This window comes from Trichomycterus rosablanca, chromosome 9 (genome assembly GCF_030014385.1).
Source record: "Trichomycterus rosablanca isolate fTriRos1 chromosome 9, fTriRos1.hap1, whole genome shotgun sequence".
In the NCBI taxonomy this organism is placed as follows: Eukaryota; Metazoa; Chordata; class Actinopteri; order Siluriformes; family Trichomycteridae; genus Trichomycterus; species Trichomycterus rosablanca.
The window spans coordinates 25,453,991-25,468,015 of record NC_085996.1 but is presented as its reverse complement, the minus strand read 5'-3'; the positions used below and the strand labels follow the sequence as shown (position 1 = coordinate 25,468,015).

The window sequence follows — 14,025 nt, the reverse complement described above, 5'->3', positions numbered from 1 at the left end:
AGTCTGCAGTTGAACCGCTCACCACCTCAAAAATGGAAATGAGAACACAACAACCACCCAGAAAACCCAGTCCAGTACTTCAGTTATTCATTGGCCTGTCATGAACCAAGTTCATAGAGAGTAAAGTGCCAGGGCAAACACTGTGCTTTTTACCTTAACATATTTAGCATACAGCTGTTCGTCTAAAGGAAAGCTCTGGACTGTGCGCTCATCACGTCCATGAAAGGTGCCAAGCTTGATCCACTTGTTGGTTGGATATCTGAAAGGAAATAGTTAGAGAGGTAAATCTGATTAACATACACACAGTGACCAAAACAAAGAAATGAGAGAGAGAGGGGAGGGCTGGAGAAATACAAAATAATTGGTGCAGGGTTTGGAATCCGCTGCTTCTCAGCTGCCAAAATGATTCTGATGTTTGTTTATTAGGATTTTAACGTCATGTTTTACACTTTGGTTACATTCATGACAGAAACGGTAGTTACTCGTTACACAAGATTCATCAGATCACAAGGTTATATCAAACACAGTCATGGACAATTTAGTGTCTCCAATTCACCTCACTTGCATGTCTTTGGACTGTGGGAGGAAATCCGAAGCTCCCATAGGAAACCCACACAGACACGGGGAGAACATGCAAACTCCACACAGAAAGGACCCGGACCGTCCCACCTGGGGTTAGAACCCAGGATTTTCTTGCTGTGAGGCGACAGTGTTACCCACACAGCCACCGTGCCGCCCCAAAATGATTTTGAATCCACTTTCTGTGGTGACACCAGAGGCCTTGAGACACCACCATTCTTTCAAATTGACAACTCAAAATGTACAAACTGTTTACAGGGAACAGCATTAAGCTAGCTAAATGTACCAGGCTAGTCCTAGCTGTGAAAGTGTGTGTGCAAAAAGCCTGTTCTTCCATATAGACTTTATTAAAAGTTAGCAGTATTTTCTGACAAGACCATTTTCACTGCTAATACAGTGATCATTTTTCAAGTGTTTTGTTTGTATTTTCTTTATCTTTTAGTGCCATCAGCCAGTCAGCAGTTCATTGTGTCATATGACTGTTCTGACTCAGGTCAAATAATATTACGTGGAAATTATTCTGTATTGCACTACCCCTGAAGGTCAGATAGTCTTGGAAGACATAGGACAACAAAGCTTAGCAAAACATACTGTACTTGATCCCTGACTATGAGGGATGAGCATAATTATTTTAAAAAAACAATACTGGTTAACTTTATGTAATATTTAAATATAGATTTTTGTACGTCTGTGTGTAATTTGCAAAGGTCAAAACACCCAGTAACCTAACTGAAAGTACTGTAATAAAAAATACCAACAGAACGAAATGTAAATATTTATTCAGATAAACTGTAAGAAAGATCTAGTGGATTTGGAAACGGACCTTGCATCAGTAAAGACGTTTAAGATCCAGGATGTGCACAGGTAGTAAATTATATTGGCATACCTGTCACTGATGGACACCAGGAAATCTTTCGGAGTGGAGGAGAAGAGTTCAAAGTTGGCAATGTCCAGCTGCTTTACCTGGATTGGCTCACAGAGCTCAATAACAAACCTGAAAGCGCAGACAGAAAGCAGAAGAGAAAACATCAGTGCAATGTCAGTTTAACATTCCTGTGTCTGATGTAGTGAAAAGTTTTCCTAGAAATGCAGACTATTCTGGAGCTCGAGGGTCCCCTTAAGAAACTCTCAGCCCAGACGATGTTAAATTAGGCTTCATGTAATGAAGTCAGATGATTTATTAAGCTGCATCCCCTTTCTGTCCAAGCACAAACAGCTGCGTCCTCCAGCTGACATTTCACTGGAAGCTCCGTCACATGTATCCAGGCAGAATGGGTGTGCAGGACAGCAGCTGAGCTGATCCCATAATACTAATGAACACAGTGTTTGTGTGTGTGGAAGCACAGATGAAAAGAGATTCATATGGCAGAAGAGCATGTCTAGATCTAAGGTGACTAAATAGAGGACCGGTGTGTCTGGATCCAGAACCAGAATGGCTTCTTAGAAATGAATACAATTAGCAATGGCACACTTGTGTTTTTTTTTTTTTGTAATGGCACTAAAAATGCTCAATTCGAGCTGTGCTGTAATCAGAAAATACATCTCAATTAACTGTGTAGAACTGCTTTAAATAATTTCAGAATGGGAAAGATATTAAATTAACTAATGTGTTAAATTATGTGTTCCAGAATGAGTTGTGTTACTTAAAAAAAAAAAGTAAATGTGTTTATATTGGACAGATCAAGAAAGCTATGAAACATTAAATACACATCCACATTGTTGGATTTAATTTTATATTTCAACTGATTTGACAGTTTTGCTAATGCAAAGTTCACACTACATGATTTTCAGGTTGTTCATAATGATTTTCAGGTTTTTTTAATGATTGTGGTTTTTTACACCACACAACTGATCGGCTGATAGGGGTCACACACTACACCATCTATCACCAGGAGCAATCTCAGACGAGTCTTTCTGGTCTCCCAAACTACGTTTTGTCATGAAAACACACACGAGAAGTGACTAGGGGTTTAATGGTACCGTGTCCAAAAATGCACGCCAACAAGAAGCAAGTGATCAAAGTTGTTTGTGCGTTGATGTGTGGCGTAAAAGCAAGAAGGAAAAATAAATCAATCTGGGTGAAGTGGATTTGGCTACATGGCCAGCACAGATCGTCTGTTTTGCAGAGAGTTGAAAGTCTAATAAATATTTTTTGCCATGCAACGTTGGTATTATGGTTTGTTTGTGTGTCGACGTATTCTGGTAGAAAATATATTATGCCTCTGCACCACACATTTACAACTCCTCCCCCGGGTTTCCCTTCTGTATCTTGTGTTCATAACAATCACAACCTGATCACAACACCTTTCACAATACATGATTGAGTCGCTGACAGGTCCAAATATTAAATATCCTAGATATTTTTTTTTAAGTCTGTGAGCACTTGGCGTGCCGCTCAGATCGAGTCATTGAACGGTTCACACGTAGCGATCGAGAGCCGATTTTCGAGCCCCGAGCGAACGCAGATTTGCCTCCAAGCTGCCACATCGAGCGGAGACCTGTCGGCAAGCGAAAATCAGGGCAAAAACCGTGTAGTGTGAACTACGCATTAGTCTACAATATACCCTTGACATTCTAGAATATTTTGTACTGTAGCCGTGAAAGTTTCCCCAGACACACATGGTTTTCGCAACCCTATTGTTTTCTTGCGATGCTTAGTATATTGAAACGATAGTCGCAAAATGTAAACCCATCCTACATTTCACTTCATGTATACACTTTGGCCTTGTAATACAATTTAGATCTGCTAAGAACAGACAATGTGTCATTTCTTTCTGATCACCTGACACCAAAAAGAACCACTTAGAACTGAGAACTCATTCATTCTGATGTAACTAGTTCAGTTCAGTGTTTACATTACTCACCAGATTTTATTACTGCAGGGGTTCAGCATGTATAAATCCATATTTTCCATTAGAATAGCAGACGTGCTCTACAGTAAAGGAACAACACACCCATTCAAACCAAACCAACACATTCACAGATACATTACATCATTGCATATACAGTGCTGTGAAAAGGATTTGTCCCCTTTATAGTTCCTTCTATTTTTGCTCATTTGTCTTGGGATGTTTGGGATCTTTCAACTAATTTAATATAAGACACAACCAGTGGGAGCCAATGTTCCAGCAGCAGGGAGGAAACTTCAGAGATCAGAGATCGAAGCTTAACTTGATTGCTGTTTTGTCAAGACGCCTGCACTAGCAATGGATAATCTGCAGAGCTTAGTGTTACTCTCAGAACGCAATGCAGCTCTCTCTTAGTCTCCATTGCAAGCAGGTGAGGAAATGCATGTGGCCCTAGATTGAAAGTAAGTTAGTGAAAAGAAACAGGAAAGTCCCTTTCTCTGATGCAGCCAACTGTGTCTGTACAGAACAGCTGAGACTCAAACCTAGCTCTCTGTGGTGGTGGATGGGTTAGTGCAATACACCAGTGTGCCACCCATGGCTACCATTTTTGAGAGTCATTTTAACATATTAGATCTTCTATCTAATATGGAATTTTTGTTTTACTTATTATTCAAAAAGACAATGCAATTAAATACACAAACATCTAGTGCAGAATAAGTACAGTAATCGGTCAGCAGCAAACTGACAACACAACAGAACAGTAAAGACATTTTTCTTTACATGGAAATATTATTAAAACATGTTCATTATTATGCCGTGTGTACAGTATGTCCTGTGTTTTACCTTGGCCTCATTATTGGCTGCAAGGATTTTAGCCCCACACTCCACAGAGGCATAGTTATTCTTAAAGTTCTTCTGGATCTTCTTGACTTGGTGAGAACCCCCATTAGATGAGGTGTGCAGAGACTGGCCTAAAATACAATTTAATTTATTTATTTGGACAAATTCACTCATTAAAATGCACAATGAATCCACTAAGGGATGAGTAAATAACATATGAATAAGTACATAGTAACACAGTGTTCTAATAATCTGATAAACAAGTAACGTGTTTGTTATAGATCGCATTAAATTATTGAAAAGGCATCCACTATTTTTTTTTTTTTTTTTTTTTTTTTTGCATTAACTAGTTGCTTTCCCTTGTGCAGATCTCTGAAAGAACTTAATGCATGCCTGTTTTAGTACAAAATATGTGCATGAAGACAGCTATCAAGATTCAAGAGTTTTACTGTCATGTGCACAGAAGAACCAGCAGTTACACTGTAAAATGAAATTCTTATAATGCTTTAATGGTTAATGTTTAACATGGTCAGGGTTTTACAAGCTAAAATAGCAGTGCTGTTCTGTTTTTCTTTATGCTATATGTATATAAGAAGTGAGAAAATAAAAGAAAAAAATAATACAAAAAAATAAGAAGTAATTACTGTTTATTATACACAGAAGTGGATTTAGATTTTTTGCACACTTTATGTTGTGGATTTAAATTTCAAATTTATTTAATTACCCATGTATTATATACAGTGAGGAAAATAAGTATTTGATCCCCTGCTGATTTTGTAAGTTTACCCCCTTACAAAGACTTGAACAGTCTATAATTTTTATGGAAGGTTTATTTTAACAGAGAGAGACAGAATATCAACAAAAAATCCAGAAAAAAAAAACATTAAACAAAAGTTATAAATTAATTTGTATTTAATTAAGGGAAATAAGTATTTGATCCCCATACCAACCAGCAAGAATTCTGACCCCCACAGACCGGTTATGTGCACAAAAGGCACACAAATTAGTCCTGTCCCTGTACAGAATCAGTTTCTTCTGTTCAAATCTCTCGACCACCATGGGCAAGACCAAAGAGCTATCAAAGGACGTCAGGGACAAGATTGTAGACCTGCACAAGGCTGGAATGGGCTACAAGACCATCAGCATGAAGCTTGGTGAGAAAGAGACCACTGTTGGTGCGATAATTCGAAAATGGAAGAAATACAAGATCACAGTCAATCACCCTCACTCTGGAGCTCCATGCAAGATCTCACCTGGTGGGGTAACAATGATTCTGAGAAAGGTGAGGTCAGTCCAGAATTACACGGGAGGAGCTTGTCAATGATCTCAAGGGAGCTGGGAGCAGAGAAATGCTGGATATGACCCCAAGAACACCATCCCCACCGGGCATTTCTCTGCCTCCAAACACGGCGAGTGGAGTTGATGCCAAAGAGCTCAATTTTGGTCTCATCTGACCATATCACATTCTCCCAAGCTTTCTCTGAATCATTCAGGTGTTCATTGGCAAACTTCAGACGGGCCTGTACATGAGCCTTCTTGAGCAAAGGGACTTTTCCGGCACTGCAGGATCTCAATCCATTACGGTGAAGTGTGTTACTAATGGTTTTCTTGGTGACTGTGCTCCCAGCTCCCTTGAGATCATTGACAAGCTCCTCCCGTGTAATTCTGGACTGACCTCACCTTTCTCAGAATCATTCTTGCATGGAGCTCCAGAGTGAGGGTGATTGACTGTGATCTTGTATTTCTTCCATTTTCGAATTATCGCACCAACAGTGGTCTCTTTCTCACCAAGCTTCTTGCTGATGGTCTTGTAGCCCATTCCAGCCTTGTGCAGGTCTACAATCTTGTCCCTGACGTCCTTTGATAGCTCTTTGGTCTTGCCCATGGTGGTCGAGAGATTTGAACAGAAGAAACTGATTCTGTTACAGGTGTCTTTTATACAGGGACAGGACTCATTTGTGTGCCTTTTGTGCACATTACCGGTCTGTGGGGGTCAAATACTTATTTCCCTTGATTAAATACAAATTAATTTATAACTTTTATTTAATGTTTTTTTTTTCTGGATTTTTTTGTTGATATTCTGTCTCTCTCTGTTAAAATAAACCTTCCATAAAAATTATAGACTGTTCAAGTCTTTGTAAGGGGGTAAACTTACAAAATCAGCAGGGGATCAAATACTTATTTTCCCCCACTGTGTATGTTTATATATGACTGGCTTCCTCAGCTTTCAAAATGATGCAGCTTGTCTCTATTCTGCATCGACTACAAAGCACCTGCATGGTTAAGCTCCTATAGAACATACCGATTCCCTAAAGCAGAATAGTTTATTCATTTATCCATTTAAGTAAGCTCACTCTTCGCTTAATGGTGGAAGAGGTTTTTGTACTTAAAATGCACCTAATCCCTGACATTTTGTTCCATAATATAGGCAGTACTTTATTTTTTAGTTTAGATTACCAAAAATAACTCGTGTCTGCACATGCATGAAATGTGTGTGCATAAAGTAATGCGACATTTACTTTGTATGCTCTACTTCCTAAAGTAGCACCAAGTCACAAAATACTAACAAACAAAAGAGTAGAAATATGATTAATATATTAGTTAAAAACAGTGTTTGCACATCTCTTTTAGTTTATATATTTTTTAACGTAATCTTGACATTTTTAAGACTGTAGTATAAAATCAATGAGACCTGTAAAACATTTTAAATCACCTACAAGTAAAATGAACACACTTCATTTGGCTTAATGTTAGCCAGGAGAACAGGGGGTGATGCATCATAAACTTTGCATACTTTACTTCTCAAAATAGCACATCAAATGAAAAAGTTATATTTTGGTTTGAGAAAGCGAGAGCGAGAGCGAGAGCGAGAGCGAGAGCGAGAGAGAGAGAGGGAGACCAGCAACTGTCTACTACTGATCATTACATATTCAGAAATTGTCTTGACTCTTTTATTTTCCTTTTTGTTCTAACTGATTACAAATAACCCTGTAAATAATTTATAGTGTTCTATTGTAATCTACGAGGGATCTTCAAAAAGTCTCCGCACTTTTATATTTTCGTTGGAAACTGTGAGGGTGGGAAGAGTAGTAACTTCTTGTGTCTAAGAGACTGGGAGAGAGCTTATAGGCTGGATTTAGTGCCATCAAATTTCCACCTTTTTGAACCGCTCAAAGAAGCTTTAGGAGGAAGAAGATTTTCGTGCATCAGTGGCTACACGCTCAACCAAAAACATTTTTTTGCTGATGGCATTAAAAAGTTGGTACGACGCTAGGAAAGGTGACTATGTAGAAAAGTGATGTCATTTATTTTTGAAATTCTTAATAAATCGAGTTTAAAAAAGTGTGAAAACTTTTTGAAGATCCCTCGTATAATATTGATTTCTATTGTTTTTGCTAGAATTTCTTATTACCTGCTTTGGCAACATTGTACCTTTTTACCATTGAATTGAACTTAGAGAGAGAGAGAGAGAGAGAGAGAGAGAGAGAGAGAGAGAGAGAGAGAGAGAGAGAGAGAGAGCGAGCGAGAGAGCGAGAGAGCGAGAGAGAGAGAGTGAGTGAAAGAGAGAAAGAGAATTATACACAGCAGTGTGAAATAGTATTAGGAGTATTATATGCCAGCTAAAAGCCTGAACTCACTGCTCCTCTGCTGAAGTGCAATGGGGGGTGTGAGTGGGGGAGCATTTGAGCACCTTACTCAGAAACAAAACGTTGGACTTAAACATGATCAACACGGACTGGCTGAATGATTTAGAAATGTGTAATAAAGCTATATAGTTGTTTAATAATACAGAAATAAATAGCAGATCATGTTTGGAGAATTTAAATGAAGGGGAAGATTTTACAGTTACTGTGTCAGATATCCAGAGTGAGTAAGGGTGAATATAATAACCCTTAAAGTCATACACAACATACAGCAATGTTTACATGAAATGTTTTGAATTAAAATTGAAATGTCAGTTACACTGTTTTATCCAACACAGTCATACTGACCATGTATCAAAAGATGTCTCTTATAGCCTCTGTTTTAGGGTTATATTTTATTGATGTGCTTAACAGAACCCCCTTATAAAGTACAACCTGGCATACATTGTTTATTATGATTGTTTTATACCCTATTACTAGTCAGTAACTCACTGTGATAATTGTATGTTGACATAAACCACCAAGAATAATCACCAGTCCTTTCTTATATTTCTAATTTTTTATTATTTTCCCAATCTAGTTCTATCCATTTAGCCATTGCATTTTGCTTCCTCTAATGCTGTTGACAGACACTCCTAACCAAAGTGAGCTGTGACTATTACACATCACCACAAACGTGTGCAGCAGCCGACTGCTTCTTATAACCTGGATCCATATGGAGACCCAGGCGCCCATCTCCATTATCCCACTTAAAACAGCCTCCCTTGAAACACCAGGCACAGGATAAAGTGTCAATTCATTGTAGTGATTTCCACTCTCACCAGATTACTTACTCACTGACTTACAAAATGTAACTTAATATGAGGCACGCAGCAGATGTATTTTTGACCAGGGAGGTTGATATTTTTGGAGGACGCAAGTTTGATTCTCAGTTTTGCTATCGGCCGGCCGAGCGCCTACACACAGACCCGATTGGCTGATTTCTGCCTCCGACATGACTGGCTAACGTCTGCTGTGTGGGAGGGCTATCACGAATCCAGCTTCATGGTGCTCCCAAAGTTCAGGAGAAAAGTGGGAGGAAATGCATAAATAAATAGAAAAAAAGTCCATTTCTAAACTATGATGACACATAACGGTATTTAGCAGTCATTACAGAATGTTCTTAATAAAGCAAAAATAATAATAGCACCTAAATTAGTCTTCTGATTGTCTGATCCAGTGTGAAGGACCTTTAAATGAGATCATATTTGTGACAGTTTTCATCTTATTGGTGCATTTAAAAAAAACTTTGGACCAGTCTGTGTGGGAGGGCTGTCACGAATCCAGCTTCATGGTTCATGGTGCTCCAAAAGTTTGTGGAGGTGGTTTGTTTTTGGTAAAGCCAACACCCCCTCTATGCTGCTGATTCGTCAATGAATCGTTAATGATCCACAGCTTCAGCTGAGACTATTTTGGTTTTTCCCAGCTCATTTTTTTGGTACTCATGTTGGTAGTGACTATTTTGGTTTGGTTTGTTTGGATTTCTAGCTCATGCTGGTTTGACTTTTCATGCTTTTGTTTTCATGCTCATGTAATGAAATTCAGGTTTGTCTGATTATCTTGTCCATGCTCCTGTCTTAAAGTCTTGTTAAGTGTTTTGTGTTAGTCAGTTCTTGTTTGGTGTTAGCATGTGTTAGCTTAGCTTAGGGTCTAGTACAGTTTAGTTTAGTTTTGTGTGTGTTTAGTTTAGCATTTAGCTCATCATAGGTCATTTGTTAGTGTGTCTTGTGCCTTGTGCCTTTTGTTATTATTAAACACTGGTAAAACGTCTCTGCGTGTGTGTCCGCCCTCTCTTGTTACGTTAGCCCATTCGTTACAAGGGCCAAGGAATTCCTCATCACTGCAGCAGTGGACGAGATATAACGAGGATAATTGGATACAACTAGATTGGGAGAAAAGGGATCAATTGAGAAACAGAATTTAAAAAAAAAACTTATGAAAGTTGGAGTAGGAGCATGAAGAATAAAATGATTGCTCACTTTTCTTTTCTTCCACCTCCATGACTTTCTTCTTCCACTCATCAAAGGTGGGAATGACTTCTTTACCTGTACCAGGGGGATCAGTCCCTCCTTCAGGGTCAGCCACCTACACGAATCACAACACAACAACAATGTGCTTATTTTCACACTTTTTTAGTCATATTATTAGACAGTGTGGCATGTCATTCATTCATTTTACTGTAATTAAAAGGTGAAATTAATTTGTACTAGTGTGCATTTATTAAACCTTTACCAAAGCAAACAAACAAAAATACAACATTTATTAACAAAGCATCTCTGCAAACAGCCATATATTCTTGTCATTTGTGGTAGAGGCAGCATAGTAGTTAAGGTATTTCACTAGTAATCGGAAGGTTGCCAATTCAAACTGCTGTCAGGCTGCCACTGTAGGGCCCTTGAGCAAAGCCCTTAAGCCTCAAACGCTTGGACTGCATTCAGTCACAATAAGGCACTTATATAAAAAAAAGTGTCCGGTAAATGCATTAAACAATCATGACTATTTTTTGCCTTTTTCCAGCCGAATGACATGCCCAATTCTTTAGGCTTTTAATACAGACAGAACATATGGCAGATGAAAATGTACAAATTAATGTTATTGATCTTAGCATGCTCAAATAAGTGCAGGTGTGCCGTTACTTTTCAACATTTCAATTCTGTGGTTGTACTATCACCTTGGGAAATTTTAGCTTATATCTTTAGCTGATGTGAGGATGAACTGGCTGCAACATCTGTCACCGCATTGATCGCTTGGATTTGAAACTGAATCGGCAGATCTGGTTGGCTAGGCGTGTGTATCCTTCTTGGACAGTGGTAGCCTAGTGGGTAGAGCTTTGGGCTATAAAGCGGAAGATTGGCGGTTCAAATCCAGGCTCTGCTATGCAGCCACTGTTGGGTCCTTGAGCAAGGCCCTTAAACCTGTCTGCTCCAGGGGCGCCGTACGATGGCTGACCCTGCGCTCTGACCCCGGCTTCCAAACAAGAAAGAATGTACTGTACACCTGTATATGTATATATGACAAATAAAGTATATCTTCTTCTTCTACCTGATTGAGTTCCTCAACTTAAAGTAAGAAGAGAAACAAATAAGTCTCTTTGTCATCTACAAAGGTCCCCAAACCATCCCAACAAGAAGAAAAAACAAAAGCTAAATTTAATAAAGCTAAAAAAACTGACATGCTGTAAATTATCTGTATTTTATAGTGTAATTCTATAATACATTTGAGCCCTTCCATCTCCCCATGGCCAAACATCCAGCAAGATGCCAGTATGTGGCCTTGGTTTTCTCTGGTGCTGTAGCAGTGACTTCAAGCTTTTGTTTTGCTTACTTACAAATCAAAGAAATAAAGCTGTGGCGCCCAGGTGGCCCAGCGGGATATTCTGCTGGCACACCAGCGCGGAGATTCTAAACTCCTCGGTTCGGAACTTGGAGTTTCCACCGGTCGGCTGGGCGGCATCTAGCGGGCATAATAGGCAGTGCCTGCAGCAGACACTTATTGGCCAATGTCCAGGGTGGGATGACCGGACTAATTGAGAGTCTTCAAACGCTGTGTAAGAACCCTGGTTAGCAGATAGAGAGTGCAGTAAGCATAGGCGAAAAGAAGGTCTCCGCTAGAAGGAGGCATAAGCAGCAATATACCCCCCTCGAATGCAATCAGGGTTCCCTAGTAGCGGAAGACAAATTGACTACGCTAAATCAGGAGAAAAGTGAGAGAAAATGCATTAAAAAAAAGTCAATTTCTAAACTATTTGATGACATATAATGGTATTTAGCAGCCATTACAGAATGTTCTTAATACAGCAAAAATAATAATAGCACTTAAATTAATCTTCTGATTGACTGATCCAGTGTGAATGACCTTTAAATGAGATCATATTTTGTGACAGTTTTCATCTTATTGGTGCATTTAAAAAAACGTTGGACCACTCAATTTTATCTGTATTTTTCTGGATGGGATTGACAGAGTTAAACATTTACAAAGCTTTTCAACAGGACAGCATTTAGAAAGAGTGTAAGTATTACGTGACTGCATTTTGAATAGCCACTCAGTCATTTTCCCTTAGGAGAATGAAGCTCTAAAATCTTATTATAGTTTTAGTACTACCATCATACACATACATGCACACACAGGAAATGGACTAGAAAGCTTGGCTTGACTCTGGATAATAAGAGGTTTGACTGTGTTCTGATAAATGCCTGATAGGAAAAATGAAACAAGAGATGTTCTATATACTGTACCAGGCAGGAGTAACAACAGCTGAACACTGTAATAAACAGGTCAGCTGAATTAGATGTCTGAAAATAAATCAACAGTCTATGCTGGACTATCCACCTTGCTAAACACCTCTATTTAAATGTTCCCTTAAACTTTATAAAATGCATTTTATTATTATTATTATTATAATGGAATTAGTGAATCAGTCTGAGTGCACAGACTGTGTAAATGCTTTACCAAAATACAGATAATACCACACTGGCATGGATGTGTGCACACAGTGTGGTTTGTTTTTTGTTTGTTTGTTTGTTCAATTTTAATGCCGTATCAGTACATTCATATGGCAGAAAGATAGATGTTTTGAATCTAAATGAATAAAAAAAATTTAGTATTTTCCCTGGTGCTGTTGTCTTAAGCAGGTTTTGTATGTATATTGTTTTCATTAAAGTATTTCAGTGTTTCTGTGTTTAGTGTTTGGCAGTCTGTCAGTATGTGTTTGATTGTTAGTCTATCTTTACATAGGTGGCAAGTTGGTGCATCTTCCCCTGTAAGAAGGTGCTTGTGCGTTAGCTTGGCACCTTGTAAGGATAGTCTGATTTAGTCGACTGTCCATTCTAGTGTAGCATTGTCCTACTTTTGGCTCTATTTCATATAGTTTGTTGTGAGGTTTGAGGTCCCATTCGTTTTGCCATTTGTTTTTAATGAGCGAGAAGATTTTTGGAAAGGCGTCTGGGGGGGGTGGTCGCATGGTGATTGTATCTTCAGTTGATGTCCTAACAATCCGATCCCCTCTTTCATTGCCTAAAATCCCTATGTGGCTTGGGATCCAGCAATAGACGACTTTGTATTGCTGTTCTCGTAGTTCTTTGTCTTTTGTCAATATTTCAGATATAATGGGTTGATCTATTAGGTTTGATGCTTGTTTTTTGCTTGCAGCCAACATATTAAACAATTACTAATTTGAAAAAGAAACATGCTTCATAGCAGAGATGGCATTTGTCTAAGTTTGAGACACTGAGATTTTTAAAGTACATGGTACCTTGTAACTCATTGTCCCCTAAACTCAAAAACTTTAAAACTCAACGCCCTTCGTCAAGAAATGTGTACCCTTAAACTCAACGTGTTCATTTTGCTTTTGCTTTCAAATTGTGAATGAACGGCCGCTTTGTTCAGCGCTCAACTTGAGTGATGCAGTAAAACATCATCAGTGTGAATATGAGACAAAACTGCCAATTGTGTGGAATAACCATCAGATTCACTCTGAAAGCTCCACATGTATATCTGTGTTTAGCTGGATTCTCCTCACTGTTTCACTTTTAAACTTGTGTTACAGCTCAGGGTTCTGAGAAATTGTAAGAATCTGCTTTTTATTTCAGTGTTTTTATATTATATTTGTGTTATTTTCAGTGTATAAGTGTCAATAACATCCAAATTACTTTACAATACTGCACATGTAAATTGAGTGTAATCCAATTAAAAACAGGTATTTTAGTAATCAAATTATGATTTGGATGCATTACATCATTACAGGAAACTAGTAACTGCCACTGACTGAGCTAGTGTGGCATAAATGTAGGCGCCACACTGCTGGTAACAGCAGTGCCCGAGTTCCAGGGGTTCGAATTCCGAGCTGGGCTTACAACTGTAGAAGGTGCATGGTGTTATATGAACCTGGCAATTGGGGGACACATATCAGTGCACCCAAAGTACCAGACCCAAGGCTGGATAAGGGATCTGGCATAAAAACTGTGCCAAATAAAATATATAGATGAGTGATCCACTCTGGCAACCCCTAATAGAAACAAATGATTACAGCCCCAGGCAGAATAAGCAAACCTGTAGAGACGGTGTGCTTCCAAACC

At 38.7% G+C, this 14,025-nt stretch overlaps 1 protein-coding gene across 5 annotated transcripts in view; it reads right to left on the bottom strand.

The window, feature by feature from the left end:
* Positions 1-14,025, bottom strand: part of suco (SUN domain containing ossification factor) — a 95,619-nt gene that overhangs the window by 25,124 nt on the left and 56,470 nt on the right. For all 5 annotated transcript variants that reach the window (XM_063002156.1, XM_063002157.1, XM_063002158.1 and 2 more), the window contains 5 exons: positions 9,931-10,036; positions 4,272-4,399; positions 3,444-3,511; positions 1,466-1,573; positions 154-259 (listed from right to left, as the gene is read on the bottom strand). In XM_063002156.1, the coding sequence (XP_062858226.1) occupies positions 154-259; positions 1,466-1,573; positions 3,444-3,511; positions 4,272-4,399; positions 9,931-10,036 (516 nt within the window). The remainder of the gene's footprint in view (positions 1-153; positions 260-1,465; positions 1,574-3,443; positions 3,512-4,271; positions 4,400-9,930; positions 10,037-14,025) is intronic.